At 39.5% G+C, this 22,597-nt stretch overlaps 1 protein-coding gene and 1 non-coding gene across 2 annotated transcripts; one reads left to right on the top strand and one right to left on the bottom strand.

Annotated features, from left to right (window-relative positions):
* Window positions 1-1,547: 1,547 nt before the first annotated feature.
* On the bottom strand, window positions 1,548-18,867 carry ZCCHC10 (zinc finger CCHC-type containing 10). Its single transcript, XM_075996039.1, is given in 6 exon segments — window positions 1,548-3,586; window positions 4,260-4,301; window positions 8,560-8,721; window positions 14,282-14,312; window positions 14,315-14,376; window positions 18,725-18,867. Coding segments are annotated over 6 exon segments (606 nt in total). The 5' UTR covers window positions 18,766-18,867; the 3' UTR covers window positions 1,548-3,318.
* LOC142863402 (U6 spliceosomal RNA) lies at window positions 13,292-13,398 on the top strand. Its single transcript, XR_012914170.1, has one exon. It is a non-coding gene; the product is annotated as a U6 spliceosomal RNA (small nuclear RNA).
* Window positions 18,868-22,597: the final 3,730 nt, after the last annotated feature.

Genomic DNA, 22,597 nt, shown 5'->3' on the forward strand with positions numbered 1-22,597 from the left:
TATTTAGGTTGTTGCCAAGCCATTGCTGTTACACCCTAGGATGTAAGTAATAACCTTGTACAATGGCAGTTATACCTGAATGAAAAATCGTTAGACTGGAATCTTCAGATCAAAAGGTATTTTTAATTTTAATAGATATTGCCAAATTATCCTACATACACATTGTGTTGATTTCATTTGCTTTCTTTCACATTTTGCCTAGAAAGATTTATAAGGCTGTATGGGGGCATGGGGCATGGAGAGTGGCAAAGGAAAGAGTATTTGTCATTTTACCCAATACTAATTTCAATTAAAGAGAAGTATTAAAATGCAAATTGAAAATGTGTAACAGGCCAAGCACAGTGGCTCATGCCTGTTAATCCTAGCACTCTGGGAGGCTGAGTCGGGTAGATTGTTTGAGCTCAGGAATTCGAGACCAGCCTGAGCAAAAGCGAGACCTCCATCTCTACTAAAAAAAAAAATAGAAATTAGCTGGACAACTAAAAATATAGAAAATATATATAGAAAAAATTAGCAGGACATGGTGGCGCATGCCTGTAGTCCCAGCTAATTGGGAGGCTGAGGCAGTAGCATTACTTGAGCCCAGGAATCTGAGGTTGCTGTGAGCTAGGCTGATGCCACAGCACTCTAGCCTGGGCAACAGAGTGAGACTCTGTCTTAAATAAATAAATGTAGAAGAGGCTGGGCACTGTGGCTCATGCCTGTAATCCTAGCACTTTATGAGGCCAAGATGGGAAGATCACTTAAAGCCAGGAGTTTTTTTGGTTTTTTTTCTAGAGTCTAGAGACTGAGTCTCATTGCTTAACCTCAGTTCAACCATGAGGAAACTCCAAACCCAAATTGAGGGACATTAGACAAAATAACTGATCAATACTCTTCAACAGTGACAAAAGTATGAAAGACAAGGTAAGACTGAAAACTTAAGAGAGAGACAGAAGTAACTAAATGCATTTTCTGGGTAATACAGTGGAACAGAAAAGGCCTTTGGTGGGAAAACTGGTAAAATGTGAACAAAGTTTTCATTTTAATACTATTTTATTACGTGTTAATTTCTTGCTTCTGATCATTGTATAATACTATAGTTATATAAGATGTTAACATTAGGGAGGGAAAGCTAGATGAAGTATATAAGGAAATTGTATTGTTTGCAACTTTTCTGTAAACCTACAGTCAGTTCCAAAGGAAAAAATAAAAGAATAAATACAACTATGAATATGAAACACACTGTGTACTTTTTTCAATTCCACTGCTAACTTATGGCTAATGCTGTTTCGATTCTAGGACAAAATTACTATATTGTACAGTTACACTAGCAAAATGTTTGTGGAATGGAAACCTATGATCTAATGATTCCTTTTGATAGGGTTGTGGTTGAGAAATTATATACTCACTACATTTGCCAGGACTCCAGGACTTCCAGAGTCCTGTTTTTAGGCAAGATGGAGAGAAACTCTTTGGAAGTAAGTCTCTACTTTGCCATAGACTCTGCTTTTTTGAGTGAAACATGTCACTAGAAAAGAATTGAGTTCTTGCCCTCTGTACTTCCCCATGCACACTTTTAACAGTTGTAATAGTTAACAATTTGAAATTAGAATTTGTTTGAATGCCCATTCATCCAAATGGAATAAGAACTAGTGTTTAATAGCAAAGAGATGACAGAAGTTTACACTTAGTGAACACAAATTGTGAGTTTTATTTAATTGCAAGTGATGCAACCTATGTACCACATTTTTTTCTCTTCCAGGTACTGCTAAAATGACCCTTACAGAGATGACAAACATTGTAAACTGTGTTGAATTAATTTATTAAATCTACCTGTCAAGTGATCCATTCTATATGGAGCCTTGAAATGATGTATTGAGAGTTTATTTGTAATTACTGAAAGCAGATGGTTCTGAAAAAATTGCAAGTAATTACAGGCTCCTTAAACTCACAATAGACATGTATTTTAACATTTAAATAAAGCTCATTTTCTTCAAAAGTAATTTTCTACTGCTTTCTCATAAAAATATAAAAAAGACAACATTTATAGTTTTACAAACTTATATTTAACCCAAATCAAGATTTTTCTACAAATGATACCTCTTTCCAAAAAGTTTAAAAGACATCACGGAATAATGTGATGTTAAACCAAACAATCTCACCACAATAAGAGTAAGTTACTTCTAAGAAGTATTGTGCAGTATTTTCTTTTTAACCTTTCATTCTGGATATCAACTGTGTATATGCTATGTAAACACATCAGATTAATCCCAGTCATTCATATTTATGCAGTAGACTGTCATATATGACCAGTTACCATATAAACTGTAATATCATAATTGCAAAAATGGCAAAAGGCAATCTTTATGAAAGCTTAAAATAAGCTTTTAATAAAAGGTGGCCAAACGTTGCCCTAATTTTCTATAAAAATTACCTCTCTTCCTCCACCTTCCCCCCCTTTGAATGGTACCTTTTATAACATGTTAATACATGTTATAACATGTTAATACACATAGTACTTTTACTTAAGTTAGCCTTTTACATGGCTTCTTTCTTTTCTGATACACTGAATTTATCAGAAGGCACTGAGATTAGACTCCTAAGTAGTTTCAGATTTTTTGTCCCTTTTAAGGTTCGTCTAGAATGATTTTCCTCAGAAAAGGATAACTTAAGGAACCCGAAGAAAACGAATGATATAACACAGCAACTTGAAACTTGTAGCATTCCAAAGGTATAAATATATTAATAGGTTCCTTGAACTTAATATTTAGGACAAAAAAATCAGAATAACTTTCTGAACATAAACATAAAAATAGAGCACATTTACTAACAGTAGGAAGACTCCCACATAAAAATAGAGCACATTTACTAACAGTAGGAAAACTCCCAAGCATATAGTAACAACGTATTAAACCTTACTTACATAACACACAGCCAAGAGCATTAGAAATTCATTGCCAGATATTCTGATGCACTGGCCTGAAAACATGTCTGATACATACTATTAACCTGTAACACAGTATGGCATTTATTTCACAGGGAGAAAAAATAAGTTTAATCACAAAAACAGATTTACAGATTTCAGCTTTGATTCAGTTCTAGAGATACAGTTTAGAGATAAAAAAAGAACAAGATTCACCCTTAAAATAAGAAAGTCTTTATATATAATCCATTATTATTAATACTCTTTCTGCTCTTAGAATGTAAAACATTTAGAAACTTTCGAATTCTAGAAATTTTGACCAGTTAACCTATTTGGCCTTAACATATTCTAAATTCCCTTTTGAGAATCAGATTAATGTTTTCAGTCCACCAGTCCAGTATGTACGGAGAATTCTATTTCTTTTTCTTTTTCTTTGGCGGTTCATCCTCAGAGCTGCTGTCTGTGCTGGTGCTGCTGCTACCAGAAGAGCTGGAATCCGAGTCCGAGTCAGAGGAGGAGGAGCAGGTGGTGGAGGAGGCCGAAGAGGATGAGCTGGAGGAACTTTCATCAGTGTCACTGTCTTCTGAGGAGGATGAGGTAGACGTTTCTTCACTGTCTGATGAAGAATCACTGGCTGAACTGTCACTGCTATTGCTACTGGAACTGGTTACACTTTTAGACCTATCAGACAATAAACAGTTATACACATGGGAAGCTGACCTTTAATAGAATGCTTACAGGCAATTTCTTAGGATACAGTACAATGTATACATACATAGGTATATACTGAAGCTTTGCCACCATGTGATCCCTAGGTTTGATGCTTTGGGGATTGCCTAACTGTTGTAAACCAGGCCCCCTCCCTTTACAAGTTTATTCTTGTTACTTCAGGAATTTAACACTCTTGGACGGAGTTCAAGATTTCTACTACATTATGCTTCAGGGCAAATAATGTTAGAATAAAGTTGCAGTGTAACAACTGGGTCTATCTGAGCCTCATGCAGACTGGTTAAGTGTTTCATAATCTTTATTGAACTACTTCAGACCAGATAAGGCTGGCCAACAATTTCTTACCAGTCTAATAACATTTCCTATTCTAAGCTGAGAGACAATTATTTACTATTTCCAGGTCTAAGGACTCTAGGAAGTTGAAGAAAAAGAAGAAATGGAAACAATAAATTCCAGACAGGTAAGAAAAGGAGGCACTTATCAGAAAATAAGATGATATTTAATTTTGAATTGCAAACAAGAGATTCAGATCTAAATCTCATAGCTATTATTTTAAAATCACCCTTCCAATCCCTCCAACTAGCATCACATATAATCTATGTAGTACTCCTGAAGCCACACATACCTTTTTTTCTTGGTCTTTTTTTCTACATTAGTTTCTCCAATGCTGACAAACACGAGGGGGAAAAAAGCTCCTGTTAATAGAGTGATTACACACAGCTCAGACAAACCCTTCTGCTGCCCCCAAACTGTTTTACACTGGAGAAACGCTTTGTCTTTTGTAACATGTATCCAGAGTACAGTATTTCTTGTTATAGCCAAGTGGAAAGTTTCCTATTGTAGGCTGTGTATGGTACATGAAGTCACCTTAACCAGCACTTAAGCAAGACATGTTTTATCACCTGGACCTTAAAAGCCAGGTAAGTTAGTAGTTAAGAATATTAAATGCACAAATTTGACTCCTTTTTAGTTTGGAAATTAGGTTGATATAGTAGCTATATCAGCTACTTACTGAACAACAAAACAAAGCAAATAATAGCAATAATAACTATAATTTTTAAGTTCCCAGAATATTATAAATGGCCATTTCATATTTTTTAAAAAAGCAATCTTTTAATTTAAAATAACTCTTTTTCTGCATGTCCTTCAAATGTTGTTATTTACTCTTTAAAGACCAGCAAATTAAAACTTCAAGACTATGTTTCCTCATATTATCTGTAAAGAACAAAGTCTGGTGAATTTGAATAAAATGTACAGATGGCTTGCTGCTGTATTTCTGCCAAATATCATGCATACTAAATCAGATTTTCAAATTACAGGATTACTTCTATAACTATAGCACTGTCCTGTAAATTTAACATTTCTATGTTCTGACTTCTCTATATTTCCTAATGTCTTTATATCCTTATTCTTGAGTCTCCAAACATAAAAATGTATTTATGTCAAGTTTTTTACACAATGGAATTATTTACTGAATTATCATTTGGGGAATAAAACAAATGAGGAAAGTACATTTATTAAGTCACAATGTAAGAATTCATGATCACTGAAATTCACATACATCTACTTTTTTTAACTGAATCAAAACCTAGCAATCAGCCGGGCGCGGTGGCTCACGCCTGTAATCCTAGCACTCTGGGAGGCTGAGGCGGGCGGATTGCTCGAGGTCAGGAGTTCGAAACCAGCCTGAGCAAGAGCGAAACCCCGTCTCTACTATAAATAGAAAGAAATTAATTGGCCAACTAATATATATAGAAAATTAGCCGGGCATGGTGGCGCATGCCTGTAGTCCCAGCTACTCGGGAGGCTGAGGCAGCAGGATTGCTTGAGCCCAGGAGTTTGAGGTTGCTGTGAGCTAGGCTGACGCCACGGCACTCACTCTAGCCTGGGCAACAAGCGAGACTCTGTCTCAAAAAAAAAACAAACAAACAAAAAAAAAAAAACCTAGCAGTCTTTATGTAATAAAGCCAGATCTAATATTCATGTAGTTCCATATATATATTTGTTTTTCTTGCTGGATTTATGGAATGGTGACATTCTCCATATTTTTAAGATCAAGGTACTTGTATGATATACAAAAACAAAAGTAAATGTTGGCACTCTTTTATTTCACTTTTTTTTTTCTTTTTTAAGAGACAGAGTCTGGCTCTGTTTCCCAGGCTGGAGTGCAGTGGTGCAATCATAGCTCACTGCAACCCTGTACTCAAGTGATTTTCCTCCCTCACCATCCCCAGGCACTGGGATTACAGGCATGAGCCACTATGCCCAGCCTCATATTTTATTCTTTACGACAGGGGTCCTTCAAATATTTTTTGCTTACATTCCTAATAAAATAATTTTGGAAAACCCATATTCTCTTTAATTCCAAGTTTTATAATTTGTAAAGGGTGTATTATATATAGATAGATATTTTAAAAGAAATTGTCATACCACTTTTGTAACTGTATCCTATGGAAACTAAATGCTACAATATTTAGATAACTATCACCATTCCCTTGGAAAAATATATGGACAGGTTTATCTTTAACAATTGGTACTTTTATATTCTCCTCTTCTTTCTTGAACTTGTGCTTTTATTCTCCTTTCCCCATAGAATGTATCCTAACATACTTTTATGCCTAAAAATTTTAGTGATCACTTATGATATTTCTCTGTAATAAAATACAGACATAACTTGAAATTGTATCTTTTAATTACCTGTGATCATAGGCTTTAAAAGTGTTTAAAAATTTTGGCCAGGCATGGTGGCTCATGCCTGTAATCCTAGTACTCTGGGAGGCCGAGGCAGATGGATTGTTTGAGCTCAGGAATTCGAGACCAGCCTGAGCAAGAGTGAGACCCCGTCTCTACTAAAAATAGAAGGAAATTAGCTGGACAACTAAAAATATATAGAAAAAATTAGCTGAGCACAGTGGCGCATGCCTGTAGTCCCAGCTACTTGGGAGGCTAAGGCAGGAGGATCGCTTGAGCCTAGGAGTTTGAGGTTGCTGTAAGCTAGGCTGACACCACAGCACTCTAGCCTGGGTAACAGAGTGAGACTCTGTCTCAAAAAAAAAAAAAAAAATTTTTAAAATTCTGAATTGAGTTACTATTATTATTAATATAAAATTGATTAAAGTATATAATATGTTATAAATTTTAATAAATATTTAATAACATAAAAATAACTCTATTGGAAATGCATTTCTTAATGACATGGATTTTTCTAGTTTATAAAGCTGTGAATAAATACTTCTTATTGCTAGAAAGTGACAAGGTTCAGCATCAATTCAATCCCTATTTTTAATTTTTATAGATTTAACCCTAGAAACCTTGTTAACCTAAATAGATAGATCAGAATAGAAAGTTTTGTTACAGCAATGTCACTCAATTCTTTGAATTCCTTCCATGTTATATTCCACAAGTCATTAATGATACGTCATTCAAATATATTTTAAGTTGACAATTCAATTAGGCCCTCCTTCAATTTTGTTGGGGGAAAATACCTTAGAAAATAATCTACTCCCAGTAATTATGGCCATTCACTTTCTCAGTAGAAACACTAGTATTCTGAAAAACCCTCTTGATTTTTACACATGAATACCCTACACTGCAGCTAAGGTATGATTTAGAAATGGGTAAGAGGTACCCTTTCTTTTGTGAAATTAGAGGACTGTTGGAAAGGAGAAGTGAAAAAGGAGAACCAGTAGCAAGTTCTCATCCACATTTGTTTTTGTAAATAGTATATATGAATGTTGATGATCTAGAAATGGGTTATTTATCTATTCCTGCGTGACCCTTGAAGACCTTTCACATCTACAAGCTGGAAGACTGCTGCCTTGGAAGTCCAGATGTTAAGATGTTATATAGCCAACAGTTCTTATGAAGGTGCTGTTTTTAATCTGTAGCACTAAATATAGCCAACACCTTCCTATTTCAGCTTCTCTAAAATATGTATGCTTACTTATTTCATAGGAATAAATAGACATTATTTAAAGGACATAAAATGCATTATTCAAAGGACAGAAAAGAGTTAATTTTTTTTTTTTTGAGACAGAGTCTCACTTTGTTGCCCAGGCTAGAGTGAGTGCCGTGGCGTCAGCCTAGCTCACAGCAACCTCAAACTCCTGGGCTCAAGCGATCCTGCTGCCTCAGCCTCCTGAGTAGCTGGGACTACAGGCATGCACCACCATGCCCGGCTAGTTTTTTCTATATATATATTAGTTGGCCAATTAATTTCTTTCTATTTATAGTAGAGACGGGGTCTCGCTCTTGCTCAGGCTGGTTTCGAACTCCTGAGCTCAAAGGATCCGCGTGCCTCGGCCTCCCAGAGAGCTAGGATTATAGGCGTGAACCACAGTGCCCGGCCAAGAGTTAATAATTTTCCAGTCTCCTTCCTATCTAATTCTCCTTCTACGAAGTAACCACTATTATCAATCATGTCCATTTCTTTAAAAAAGTTACATAAATCATAGCATATTATACATACTGTTCTCTACCTAGTTTATATACTTCAGGTACTTTGGATAGCTTTCCATATCAGCTCATATAATCTACCTCTTAGTATTCTGTTGTACTTGAGGTAACAAGGCAAAATGATTAAAAGCATGAACTTTGAAGATGGGCTGGTTGGTTTAACACTTAACTTTCCAATTTAGTAGCTGTGTCAAAATGAGCAAGTTAATGAACTTCTCTGTGCTTCAGTTTCTTCATATGTAAAATGAGGACACTAATAGTAACTGCCTTCACAGTATATATGTGAGGCTTAAATAATTCTTAAATAGTTATAAAGAGCTTAGTACAGTGCCTGCCTCACAGTCAGCATTCCTTAAACATTAGATAGTATTATAATTAAGATCTGGAGAACCACCATGAAACATTTAGTCCCTTAATAAATTCTATAAATATATATATATATATATTCACTTAGGTACATGTAAACCTACCTTTGTTGTAATAACAATCTGTTTTCTTTTTCTTTTAAAGCTTTCTTTAGTTCTGCTGTTCTTGAAGGCCTATGTAGGTATTTTCTTTTTCCTGTGCATTCATAAGTCCAATGTCCAAACTCCAAGCATTTCTGACATCTTACGTGTTGCTTATTTGCTTCACTAAAGAGCAAAAAATAGAACACAAGCCTTACAATTCTGCCTTGTGACATTTTTTGTTTTGAAAAGCATAAACAACATAAAGTATAAAATAATGTTTGAGGGCCAATTCATGAAAATATCACTTTATACTTTATAGTGTTTATATAGGATTCAGTACAATAAAGTTGAAAGCATGGACCTTAGAGTTAAGGTAGAGTTGCATACAAATCTTGGCTCCTCAATTCCATTCCAGTAATGATAAACTAAGTAACTCAGATGATTCTCTAGCTCAGAAATAGAAAAGATGTCAAAAAATATTTTCAGCAATCTGCTAGAGGAATCAGAGAATCAAATCAAGATATGGAAGAAGATGGAAATCCAGAGTTAAGTCAACTCTTGTGCTGAAGGTGTGTGCCCATCCCAAGATGGTAAGCATCACTTATTCCAAGCCCAGGAGATAAACTTTGTTTCCAGCGTTAAGATCTGAAGAGCTATACCCTAATAATACACCAGACATTTTACAGACTGCAGCCCAACTTCTTTCTAGTTATCTAGAAGACTGAGAAAAATCTCAATCCCTAAAATTTGATTGAGATATAGCAAGGGAAGAAAAATAGGTGAAAGAATTAGAAAGGAAGAAATAAAACTGTGTTATTCCTTATCAATGAGGTATTACATACATCACAAATCCAAAACAATCAACATAAAATATTTTGAACTCAGCGAGTTTAGCAAGGTTTTACATTGGGGTTGGCAAATGTTTTCTGTAAAGGGTCGCATAGTAAATATCTTAGGCTTTGTAAAACAAGAGGTGAAATTGTGGATATTATATAGGTACTTATATAGTAGGAGAGAAAACAAATTTTCATAAATTATTTTATGAAAACAATTTTATACAATAGAAGTCTACTAATGAGAGAATGAAAATCTTTTTTGAAGGCTAACATTTCACTCTTTTGGGGTTCAAAGTTAGTGTTCCTCATCATCAAAATGATCACATATACACATTTGTAAAAACACTGTTAGCTTATGAGCCTCTAAAAACAGGATTCAGTGACCATGATTTGTGGAACCTTTGATTAGATATAATGTCAATATATAAAAATCAATTGAGTTTTTTTTTTTTTTTTGAGAGAGTCTCGCTTTTTTGCCTAGGCTAGAGTGAGTGCCGTGGTGTCAGCCTCGCTCACAGCAACCTCAAACTCCTGGGCTCAAGCGATCCTCCTGCCTCAGCCTCCCGAGTAGCTGGGACTACAGGCATGCGCCACCATGCCCGGCTGATTTTTATATTATATACATTAGTTGGCCAATTAATTTCTTTCTATTTTTATGGTAGAGACGGGGTCTCGCTCAGGCTGGTTTTGAACTCCTGACCTCGAGCAATCCGCCCGCCTCGGCCTCCCAGAGTGCTAGGATTACAGGCGTGAGCCACCTCGCCCGGCCTCAATTGAGTTTTGATATAACAAAAACAATTAAATGTTGTTTAAACTAAACATTTAAACAATGTTTAAATGAACAATTAAAAGAGTAATATTTATAATATCCTAAAAAATGCCAAATACCTAGAAATAAATCAAGGAAAAAAACATGCAAGACTTCAACATTACTGAGAGATGCTAAACACCTAAATAAGTAGCTAAACAGAGGGATATACCATATTCATAGATGGGAAGACTTGATATTGTAAAAATGTCAATTCTCCAGAAACTGATCTATACATTCAAAGCAATGCCAATTAAAATCCCAACAGTTTTGGGGGGGGGGGGAGTGTGGAACTTAAGTTCATTCTAAAATGTTTATGGAAATTCAAAAGGCCAAGAATAGGCCGGGCGCTGTGGCTCACGCCTGTAATCCTAGCTCTTGGGAGGCCGAGGCGGGCGGATTGCTCAAGGTCAGGAGTTCAAAACCAGCCTGAGCAAGAGCGAGACCCCGTCTCTACTATAAATAGAAAGAAACTAATTGGCCAACTGATATATATATAAAAAATTAGCCGGGCATGGTGGCGCATGCCTGTAGTCCCAGCTACCTGGGAGGCTGAGGCAGAAGGATCACTCGAGCCCAGGAGTTTGAGGTTGCTGTGAGCTAGGCTGACGCCACGGCACTCACTCTAGCCTGGGCAACAAAGTGAGACTCTGTCTCAAAATAAATAAAAATAAATAAATAAATAAATAAATAAATAATAAATAAATAAATAAATAAATAAATAAAATAAATAAAATAAATAAATAAAACAAAAGGCCAAGAATAGCCAAAATACTTTTGTAAAATAACAAGTAGGGAAGATTTGAATTAAAAGGCATTCAACTTATGAAGCTATAGTAAGAATATGAGAGCAAGGGTATAAAAATAAGCCAGTGAAACACAATACATTGGTACCCCAATGTTACTGAAAGAAAAAAAAACTACCACAAAAAGCATTTATCATAAAGAAAAAAATAGATTACATTAAAATTAACAATTTCTGCTTGTCAAAATATACTATGAAGAGAACAAAAGGAAAGCTAAAAAGTGGGAAAAGATTTTGCAACATATATATCAAATGGCCTCAACTCCAGAGAATACAAAGAACTCTTAGAACTCAAGAAGAAAATGATAACAGAAAAATAAGATGAACAATGGAAAGATAGACAATGGAAAGAAATACAAAATGGGACTGGGAAACACAAATGAATAAACATAAAAAAGTGCTCAGTAGTATCAAAGAAAAGCAAATTAAAACCCCAATAAAATACCACTATACTTCCACCAGAAAGTCTGAAATTAAAAACTGGCCACAGGCTGGGCACGGTGGCTCACGCCTGTAATCCTAGCACTCTGGGAGGCCAAGGTGGGAGGATCGCTCAAGGTCAGGAGTTCAAAACCAGCCTGAGCTAAGATCGAGACCCCGTCTCTACTAAAAATAGAAAGAAAGTAATTGGCCAACTAAAAATATATTAAAAAAATTAGCTGGGTATGGTGGTGCATGCCTGTAGTCCCAGCTACTCAGGAGGCTGAGGCAGTAGGATCACTTGAACCCAAGAGTTGGAGGTTACTATGAGCTATGCTGATGCCATGGCACTCTAGCCCAGGCAACAGAGTGAGACTCTGTCTCAAAAAAAAAAAAAAAAAAAGGCAACAGCAAGAATATGTAGTATGAGAAACACTTGTCCACTACTGGTAAGAACACAAACCGGTACAACCATTTTGGGAAAAAACATTTATCATAGTTGAAAAGATGCATATTCTATGGCCCAGCAATTCACCTTATACATATTTAAGCAGTGGAAATCCACACAAAACTATACCTGAAAATATGTATAAGAATATTGCCTTTCCTGGCCCAGCGAGGTGGCTCACGCCTGTAATCCCAGCACTCTGGGAGACGGAGGCGGGAGGATCACTCTCAAGGTCAGGAATTCGAAACCAGCCTGAGCAAGAGTGAGACCTCGTCTCTACTAAAAATAGAAAGAAATTAATTGGTCAACTAAAATATATAGAAAAAATTAGCCAGGCATGGTGGTGCATGCCTGTAATCCCAGCTACTTGGGAGGCTGAGGCAGAAGGATCACTTGAGCCCAGGAGTTTGAGGTTGCTGTAAGCTAGGCTGATGCTATGGCACTCTAGCCTGGGCATCAGAGAGAGACTATCTTCCCAAAATGGTTGTACCAGTTTGTGTTCTTACCAGTAGTGGACAAGTGTTCCTCATATTGCCTTTCCTGGCCGGGCGCAGTGGCTCACACCTGTAATCTTAGCACTCTGGGAGGCCGAGGTGGGAGGATCATTCGAGGTCAGGGGGTCGAGAACAGCCTGAGCAAGAGCAAGACCCCATCTCTAATATAAAAATAGAAAGAAATTAGCTGGACAACTAAAAATACATAGAAAAAATTAGCCAGGCATGGTGGCTAGTAGTCCCAGCTACTAGCCTTTAGTCCCAGCTACTCAGGAGGCAAAGGCAGAAGGATTGCTTGAGCCCAGGAGTTTGAGGTTGCTGTGAGCTAGGCTGATGCCACAGCACTCTAGCCTGGGCAACAGAGCGAGACTCTGTCTCCAAAAAAAAAAATGGTACACCACACCAGTATAGGGCACTTACCATGAATGGAGCTTGCAAAAGTTGCTTTGGGTGAGTCAATGAGTAATGAGAGAGAGGTGAGTGAATGTGAAGGCCTAGAACATTACTGTGGACTTTATAAACACTGAAAACTTAGGCTATACTAAATTTATTTTTAAAATGTACTTTGTTCAATAATAAATTAAACTTTGGTTACTGTAACTTCTTGCTTTATAAACCTTAAAAATTGTTTAACTTTCTGACTCTTGTCATAACTTCTTATTACAAAAGCTTAAAACACACGATATAGCTGGACCAAAATATTTTCTTTATATGCTTATTCTATAATCTTTTTTAAGACTAGTCAAGTGCAGTATTGACAAGGGGAAAAGAAGAGAACAAGGAGTTTGATCTGTGACTATGAACAGTCAATTGAGATAACTCACTACCTTTGGACCGGCCTTTTTTCTATTTTTAAAAGTTTTTTTTTTAACTTTTTAAACTTTTTTGTTAAAAATAAAGACACAAACATCAGTCTAGGTCTACATACAGAAAGGATCATCAGTGCTCGCTTCGGCAGCACATATACTAAAATTGGAACGATACAGAGAAGATTAGCATGGCCCCTGCGCAAGGATGACACGCAAATTCGTGAAGCGTTCCATATTTTTGAACACTCCTACACTGCTGGTGGGACTGCAAACTAGTTCAACCTCTGTGGAAAGCAATATGGAGATACCTTAAAGCGATACAAGTGAATCTACCATTTGATCCAGCAATCCCATTGCTGGGCATCTACCCAAATGATCCAGTGACACTCTACAAAAAAGACACCTGCACTCGAATGTTTATAGCAGCACAATTCATAATTGCAAGGCTGTGGAAACAGCCCAAGTGCCCATCCATCCAAGAATGGATTAATAAAATGTGGTATATGTACACCATGGAGTACTATTCAGCTCTAAGAAACAATGGTGATATAGCACACCTTATATTTTCCTGGTTAGAGCTGGAACCCATACTACTAAGTGAAGTATCCCAAGAATGGAAAAACAAGCACCAGATATATTCTCCAGCAAACTGGTATTAACTGAGTAGCACCTAAGTAGACACATAGGTGCTACAGTAATAGGGTATTGGGCAGGTGGGAGGGGGGAGGGGGGCGGGTATATACATACATAGTGAGTGAGATGTGCACCATCTGGGGGATGGTCATGATGGAGACTCAGACTTTTGGGGGGAGGGGGGGAATGGGCATTTATTGAAACCTTAAAATCTGTACCCCCATAATATGCCAAAATAAAATTAAAAAAAAAAAAAAAAGAAAGGATCATCAAGACATCAATATACAATAGGAATTTTTCTGTCCCATTATAATCTTATGGGACCACCATAGCATACATGGTCTGTCCTTCACTGAAAAGGCGTTATGTGGCACATAGATGTACAGAGAGAGATCCAGTGACGGCCTGCACGGTTTGGTCCTGAGTTGGTCTTGTTCAACATATTTATAAATGACTTGCATGAGGACACAAATGTGCATACTTATCAAACCTGCAGTTGACACAAAGCTGACAGGGATAGCTAATACGATGGATGACCGAATCAGGATCCAAAGGGTCTTGACAGGCTGGAACTCTGTGCCGGATCTAACAAGATGAAATTTAACAAGGATAAAAGGTAAGTCCGACACTTAAGCACTTAAGTCCAGAAATGAATACAAGACAGGGAGGCCTCACTTGATGGCAATTCAAGTGAAAAACAAGGTTTTTAACTGACTGAAATTGTAGCTTGGGTCAAAAGCAGGCGAGTCAGAAGGAAGCAACATCTAACAGTATAAATATGAATTTCCTTTCGGCTCAACTTTTTTTATTTTTTTGAGAGGGTCTTGCTCTGTTGGCCCCCCTAGAGTGCAGTGGCGTCATCACAGGTCATCACTGTGACCTCCAACTCCTAGGATCCAGTGATCCTCCTGCCTCAACCTCCTGAGTAGCTGGGACTACAGGCATGTTCCCAGCTAATTTTTTCTATATTTATTATAGTACAGATGGGGTCTTGCTCTTGTTCAGGCTGGTCTTGGACTCCTGACCTCAAGCAATCCTCCCACCTCAGCCGTCCAGAGTGCTAACATTATAAGCCTGAGTCACCGTGCCCAGCCCCAACATAAACTTTTTGATAGATATGAAAAATGTTAACAGGCAACTATGAGAGGTGAGTATATCATTACTGGAGGTCTTTAAGCCAAGTTAGAAGACCTCCTTGGATGCTGGAGAGCAGTTGATTCTAGTATAAGGTTTAGTAGAAGAAATGAACTCAAATAATGCCAAGAGTCTACAATCTACTTAAATACAGGTAGATGAAATTACATTTACAAGGTACATATAACTTCATTCCAGTTGATTTAAAGTAGATTGATTAGTTAAGTCCCTGAAAAATCTACTAAATGCAGAGCTCATATTTAGGTTCTTTTCATTTTTCCTTTTTATTTCTCCCCTTGCTTCTATTAGTCCAAAGCCTTCTTTTTTTAACTAGGGTCTCCCTGTCACCCAGGCAGGAGTGCAGCAGCTACATCCTCATAACTCACTGCAACCTGCAACTCCTGGGCTCAAGTGACCCTCCTGCTTACACCTCTCCAATAGCTGGGACTACAGGTGTGCACCACCACGCTCAGCTCATTTTGAAGGGGATGTAGGGGTAGTCTGGCTATGTTGCTCAGGCTGGTCTCATTGCTCAGGCTGGTCTCAAACTCCTGGCCTCAAGTGATCCTCCAGCCTTGGCCCCTCAAAGTGCTAGGAATATAAGTATGAGCCACCATGCCTGGTCCAAAGACTTTTTTTAAAATTAAAGAATGACATAAGTACTTTCTCCCTTTACAAAATTAGCTTAAAAAGTTTTAAACTTGGCCGGGCGCTGTGGCTCACGCCTGTAATCCTAGCTCTTGGGAGGCCGAGGCGGGCGGATTGCTCAAGGTCAGGAGTTCAAAACCAGCCTGAGCAAGAGCGAGACCCCGTCTCTACTATAAATAGAAAGAAATTAATTGGCCAACTGATATATATATATAAAATCAGCCGGGCATGGTGGCTCATGCCTGTAGTCCCAGCTACTCGGGAGGCTGAGGCAGCAGGATTGCTTGAGCCCAGGAGTGTGAGGTTGCTGTGAGCTAGACTGACGCCACGGCACTCACTCTAGCCTGGACAACAAAGCAAGACTCTGTCTCCAAAAAAAAAAAAAAAAAAAAAAAAAAGTTTTAAACTTGTTACTATAGAAGTAATATATGCTCCTTATAAATAAAATTAAACATTTTTGATGAATATAAAATTAAAAGTAGGCGGGGCACGGTGGCTCATGCCTGTAATCCTAGCACTCTGGGAGGCCGAGGTGGGAGGATCGCTCAAGGTCAAGAGTTCAAAACCAGCCTGAGCAACAGCAAGACCCTGTCTCTATTATAAATAGAAAAAAATTAATTGGACAGCTAAAAATATATAGAAAAAATTAGCCGGGCATGGTGGTGCATGCCTGTAGTCCCAGCTACTCGGGAGGCTGAGGCAGTAGGATTGCTTGAGGCCAGGAGTTTGAGTTGCTGTGAGCTAGGCTGATGCCACGGCACTCACTCTAGCCCAGGCAACAGAGTGAGACTGTGTCTCAAAAAAAGTAAAGGTTCCTCTCTTGCTTTCCTCCCAAATATATCCTCAAAAGTCTCCTGGACTCCCTAGCCTCTAACGGCCCTTCCTTCTCTGAATCCTTTGGGGACTTATAGTCTATATACACAACAGTTTTTATTATATACCACATGTTTTCTTTCCAGTAAGACCAGAAACTCCTAAAGGTAAGATTTGTCTTTTACTTCTGTGTAGTTCATGTACCAAATAAGGCTCACTGTAGAAATAAATGAAACATTTAGCTTTCTGATACTTCTGAAACAAGAAATAGTAATTTTATTTATTTATTTATTTAGAGACAGAGTCTCGCTTTGTTGCTCAGGCTGGAGTGAGTGCGGTGGCGTCAGCCTAGCTCACAGCAACCTCTAACTCCTGGGCTCAAGCTATTCTGCTGCCTCAGCCTCCCGAGTAGCTGGGACTGCAGGCATGCGCCACCATGCCCTGCTAATTTTTCCTATATATATTAGTTGGCCAATTAATTTCTTTCTATTTATAGTAGAGATGGGGTCTCGCTCTTGCTCAGGCTGGTTCCTAACTCCTGACCTCAAGCAATCCGCCCGTCTCAGCCTCCCAGAATGCTAGGATTACAGGCGTGAGCCACAGTGCCTGGCCTAAGAAATAGTCATATTATTTAGATGCGATAAGTCTTATTGTCACTTCTTATTTACAGTAGATATTGGTTGGTTTTGCCAATCTAGCATTCATTTACCTCCTCTGACCTACCTATCCAGCTCATCATTGGTTTATGATCACCCATTCAATTGTACTGGGAGGAGAATGAAATGACTAAATCAATCAAAGGTTAACAATCCCATGGCCATGGTTCAGGGTGGGGAGTGTAATCCAATCTAGAACAAAGGAGTACAATCAAATTGAAGCTGAAAGGATATAAAGGACCCTAAATACTTTAGCCATCTAGGGACCAAAGGAGAGACCTTATCCAAGTATGGAGCCAACAACCAAAAGAGCAAGCCTGAGAGAGAGAGAGAAAGAGAAATGGGACCCTGGTGACATCATTTAGATCCTTCTGCCTTGGCCTCCCAGAATGCTAGGATTACAGGTGCCCACCGGCTACACCATTCTTGATCTCAGAAGTGACTGATTTCAAAGCCTTTTTCCTCCATCAAGCCTACTACTCTGATTCCCTAAGTCTTTATCCTACAAGCAAGGAACTCTTTTCATCAGGCCCAAGAGGTAGAATGGATGGAGAGAAGGGGCTCTTTGAATAAAAATAAATAAATGAAAAGAAATATAAACAAAACAACATGTTAGCAGACTGTGAGCTATATATTATAGACATACAAATGGTGATGGTATGAAATGCTGAATGAAAAATTGGCAGATGTTGTTCGGATGTGCAAGTGGGTAGAAGAAAGGCTTTACAAGAAAGGGGCATCTGCGATAACCCCTTGCATTACCTGTCCACTGTAAATCTCTTGTGCCATTCTCTCTTGCTCATTAGGCACAATGACCATCTTCCAGTTCTTAAAACCTAAGTTCCTCCCAGACTCAAAGCATTTATGCCACCGTCTGGATGCTCTTTCCCCAAATCCTCTCATGACTGCCTCCTTTCTCCCTCTCTGAATCCCTGTTCCAATGCCACTTCTTCAGAGATGCCTTTCCAGTCCCACCAACCTGAAGCTGGCCTTTCCCTCCTTCCATCACAACGGCTTATCTCCGTCAAAGCTCTTATAACCGGCTGCATTGCCTTAACTCGTTTATTAATCGTTTCCACCGTTAGAACGTAAACTCCCTTAAAACAGGGATTTTTGTCTTGAGCATCCGTTTTTCTTTATACCCGAATTCGAGCTAAGAGTAGTAGTAGACACTAAATCAATTAATACTTATTGAGGGAATGCATGAGTGCCAAAAAGTGAGACGACAGCTTGGGAGAAGAGTAGGCTCAAGAAGCCGCCAGAAGGGAACGGAAAAAGCCAGGTGGGTTGGAAGCTGACGGGAGCTGAAGGTTCACGTCGGTGGGACTGACGGCGTCGGACCACCGCTTCAGGCTACCCACCCCCACGCGTGGGGCTGGCGGAGGGGCATCGACCGCTGAGTGACCAACCCCTGGACCTTCCCCTCGGGAAAGGCAAACGAGCGGTTCTCTTCAGACCCGATCTGTCCCACCCCGCGGGCCTCACGCAACTGTCCTCCGCGGAAACGCCAACCTATGGTGACCAAACTTATCTCCTGGGCCCGAGCCCGTCGGGGGCTGCCAGCGTGTTTGAGAAACGGCCATCCCCCGCGGGTCCCCACAAGGAATCCGACACCCGCCCTGTGATGCGCGTCTCCCCGCCTCCAGCCCACCCCGGGCCCCCGTCGGACCTTCCTCACTTACGCTTGTCTCCGAGCTATGAGCCGATGCATGGGAGTCGCCATCTTAGCGCGGCCGCGGCCTGCCGCGCGGGCTTTTGGGAAACTCCTCGGAGGGGGCGGGGACTTCGAAACGCTGACGGCCGTAGATGTGGGCGGGGCCAGACGGGCCTCAAGGGCTTCTGGGGTGGCGTCGTGGAGGCGGTGGGGACTGTGTTGTCTCCAGGGCGGGTGTGGGGTTGTGGGGCTCCAGTAGGGTTTTGTTTGAAGGATAGGGAGGTAGAACATTCTGGAATGAGCCATGCAGAAACTCTGCAGTGTTCAGAAAATTAAGAGTCTGGAGAATAAAATAGGAATCAGCTGACCAGGATTGAGATCATTAATTGAAAGAATGACTTGAGCAAACCATAAAGTGCAAACATATGTTAATTGTTTCTATTTTTTATGTAGTCCACAGATTTTAGTGATGTTGTCAGGACCAAATGAGAATCTTGAAGTAAAGCTGCTTTGTCAACTGGAAAAGGAATATACAAACATTTTAGGATTTTTTAGCTGTGTCTTCATTTAGTATCAGCTCATGGAGAATTTTGTTCTCTTAAATCCACATTGTTTGAAATACATACAACTTCCTGAAAATGCATGTGTGTGTTTCTGCATCATCCATATTTTTTATTTTTCAATTAAAATTTTTTTCTTTGCTTCCATTTTTATTTTTTGTTATTTTTTTCTTTGTTGGACAGTTCATCTGTCTGAATATTTGTTTTAAGTTAATAATTACAGCATTTAGACCAGGCGTGGTGGCTCACGCCTGTAATCCTAGCACTCTGGGAGGCCAAGGCAGGCGGATCTTTTGAACCCAGGAGTTCCAGACCAGGCTGAGCAAGAGCAAGACTGTTTCTATTTAAAAAAAAAAAATAGAAATTAGCTGGACAACTAAAAAAAAAATTATCCGGGCATGGTGGCACATGCCTGTAGTCCCAGCTACCCAGGAGGCTGAGGCAGGAGGATCACTTGAGGCCAGGAGTTTGAGGTTGCTGTGAGGTAGGCTGACCCCAGGGCACTCTAGCCGGGGCAACAGAGTGAGACTCTGTCTCAAAAAAAAAAAAAAAAAAAAAAAAATTGAAAAAATCAGCCAGCCAACTAAAAATAGAAACAAAAAATTAGCTGGGCGTTGGTGTGCACCTGTAGTCCCACCTACTTGGGAGGCTGAGGCAAGAGGATCGCTTGAACCTAGGAGTTCAAGGTTACACTTAGCTATTATCTCACCACTGCACTCCAGCCTGGATGGCAGAGTGGGAGACCTTGTCTCCAGAGAGGAAAAAAAAATTAAAAAAAGAAAAAAAAGGACAATGGAGGGTTCTAATATCAATTCCATTATACCAAGGTTTTTGTCAACGGGACATTCCCTTGTCATAGCAGACTACTTTCCTCCCTTGATCCCTTCCTATAGCCGCTCTCTACAATTTTCTTCTCATTTGTTCTTATTTGCTCCTTTTTTTTTTTTCTTGTAGCAGAGCATCACTTTGTTGCCCAGGCTAGAGTGCCATGGCATCAGCCTGGCTCATAGCAACCTCAAACTCCTGGGCTCAAGCGATCCTTCTGCCTCAGCCTCCCGAGTAGCTGGGACTACAGGCATGCGCCACCATGCCTGGCTAATTTATTCTATACATTTTTAGTTGTCCAGCTAATTTCTTTCTATTTTTAGTTGAGACAGGGTCTCACTCTTGCTCAAGCTGGTCTTGAACTCCTGAGCTCAAACAATCCTCCCTCCTCGACCTCCCAGAGTGCTAGGATTACAGGCATGAGCCACTGTGCCCGGCCCAGAGTGTAATTTTTAAAAAATTAAAAACATGTAAATATGTAGTGCAGGTATTTCAGTGACTTATTTAACTTATTCATGAGGGAGCCAGCAGGATAGTAAAGCTGATTAGATAGATAATTCAAGAGACCGATGTGAAAGAAAGAATGCTGAAATAATTAGATTCCTAAATTAGATTTTAAAAACTTGGCTATTCTACAAGGGCAATAAAAGCATAATCTTTGGGAATATCTTTTCTACTAGACAGAAATAATTTACATCCCTACCAAACAGAAACCATTTGCAATTTATCAATCTTCTGTAAGTTAACATTTAATTTTACAGAGTCAGGGACCTGATCAATAGAAAATGACAAATCAGGCCTGCCCGGTGGCTCATGTAATCCTAACACTCTGGGAGGCTGAGGGGAGCGGATGGCTCAAGGTCAAGAGCTCAAAATCAGCAAGAGCGGACCCCCCCACCCCCCCACTCCCCCCCCACCCCGTCTCTACCAAAAATAGAAAAGAAATTAACTGGCCAACTAAAAATATATAGAAAAAATTATCGGGGCATGGTGATATATGCCTATGGTCCCAGGTACTCGAGAGTCTGAGGCAGGAGGATCGCTTGAGCCCAGGAGTTTGAGGTTGCTGTGAGCTGGGATGACACCACGACACCACGGCACTCTACCTGGGCAACAGAGTGAGACTCTGTCTCAAAAAAAAAAAGAAACGAAAATGACAAGTCAAAATTACATTTTCCTAGAAAATCATATCGCCATTAGAAGGGCTTGTTAGACAATGCTTTAGTATGATATTGAAAGGGCAAGCAGTAAACTTTTTGCCTTATTTTCAAATTTTGAGTAATTTTTCTTAACTTTGTTTTTTTTTTTTTTTGAGACAGAGTCTCGCTTTGTTGCCCAGGCTAGAGTGAGTGCTGTGGCGTCAGCCTAGCTCACAGCAACCTCAAACTCCTGGGCTCGAGCGATCCTTCTGCCTCAGCCTCCCAGGTAGCTGGGACTACAGGCATGCGCCACCATGCCCGGCTAATTTTTTATATATATATCAGTTGGCCAATTAATTTCTTTCTATTTATAGTAGAGACGGGGTCTCGCTCTTGCTCAGGCTGGTTTTGAACTCCTGACCTTGAGCAATCCGCCAGCCTCGGCCTCCCAAGAGCTAGGATTACAGGCGTGAGCCACAGCGCCCGGCCTTAACTTTGTTTTTATTGTCTTTTGTTTATGGTCTTTTTTTGTAAACTTCTGTATCTTTTCTTTTATTGTTTTTGCCTATTGGTGTTATGCTAACTCAAGTTCACTATATGTGAGTTTTGTTTGTTAAGCGTATATGGCTTATGTATATACTTACTCTTTATTTTCTGGTAATTATATAATTTAATTTTTTAAATTTAATTTCTAAACCATTAGATATTTTATTTATTAGGAATATGTTCTTGTATACGGCTTGAGATAGGGATCTAACATTTTTTTGAAGGGGTTAGCTAATGTCCCCTTACAAAATGTCCCCTCAATGCCCCCCCACCCCCCCACCCACTAACTTGAAATGCCATGTATCATATGCTAGATTCTGATACTCAGGTTCGGTTTTGGACTTTTTATTTCTCTTCTGCTCTATTCGCTTTTGTCTTTTCTGGTGCCAGCATCACAGTTCTAATTATCACTGCTCTACCACGCTGTGTTCTCTCTTGCAGCTCTGGCAGGACGTCTCTGCTGCCGGAGGGCACACCTTCAGTGAGAAGCGCTGATCCTCACAGAGAAGGAGTGGCCAGCCTTGCTCCACAGGTAGCAGCAACTCTCAAACACTGCAGTGAAAATATAGTGCATGCTTTAAGAAGTTCCATTGAAATATCCTAGAAAAAGACACTAACCTGAGGAACCCGAAAGCAAATGCTGAGAGCTGTGTATGTGTGCAGGGTGGGGTGTGGCTGGGGGAGAGTATTAGCAAATTTGTGTAACTCAGACAGGGCAAATCCATAAAATCCTTAACTTCAGGTTACTCAATAAAGGACCCCTGGGTCTGGCGGTGGCTCACGCCTGTAATCCTAGCATTCTGGGAGGCCGAGGTAGGAGGATCGTTTGGG

This window comes from Microcebus murinus, chromosome 21, assembly GCF_040939455.1.
Source record: "Microcebus murinus isolate Inina chromosome 21, M.murinus_Inina_mat1.0, whole genome shotgun sequence".
NCBI classification, from domain to species: domain Eukaryota; kingdom Metazoa; phylum Chordata; class Mammalia; order Primates; family Cheirogaleidae; genus Microcebus; species Microcebus murinus.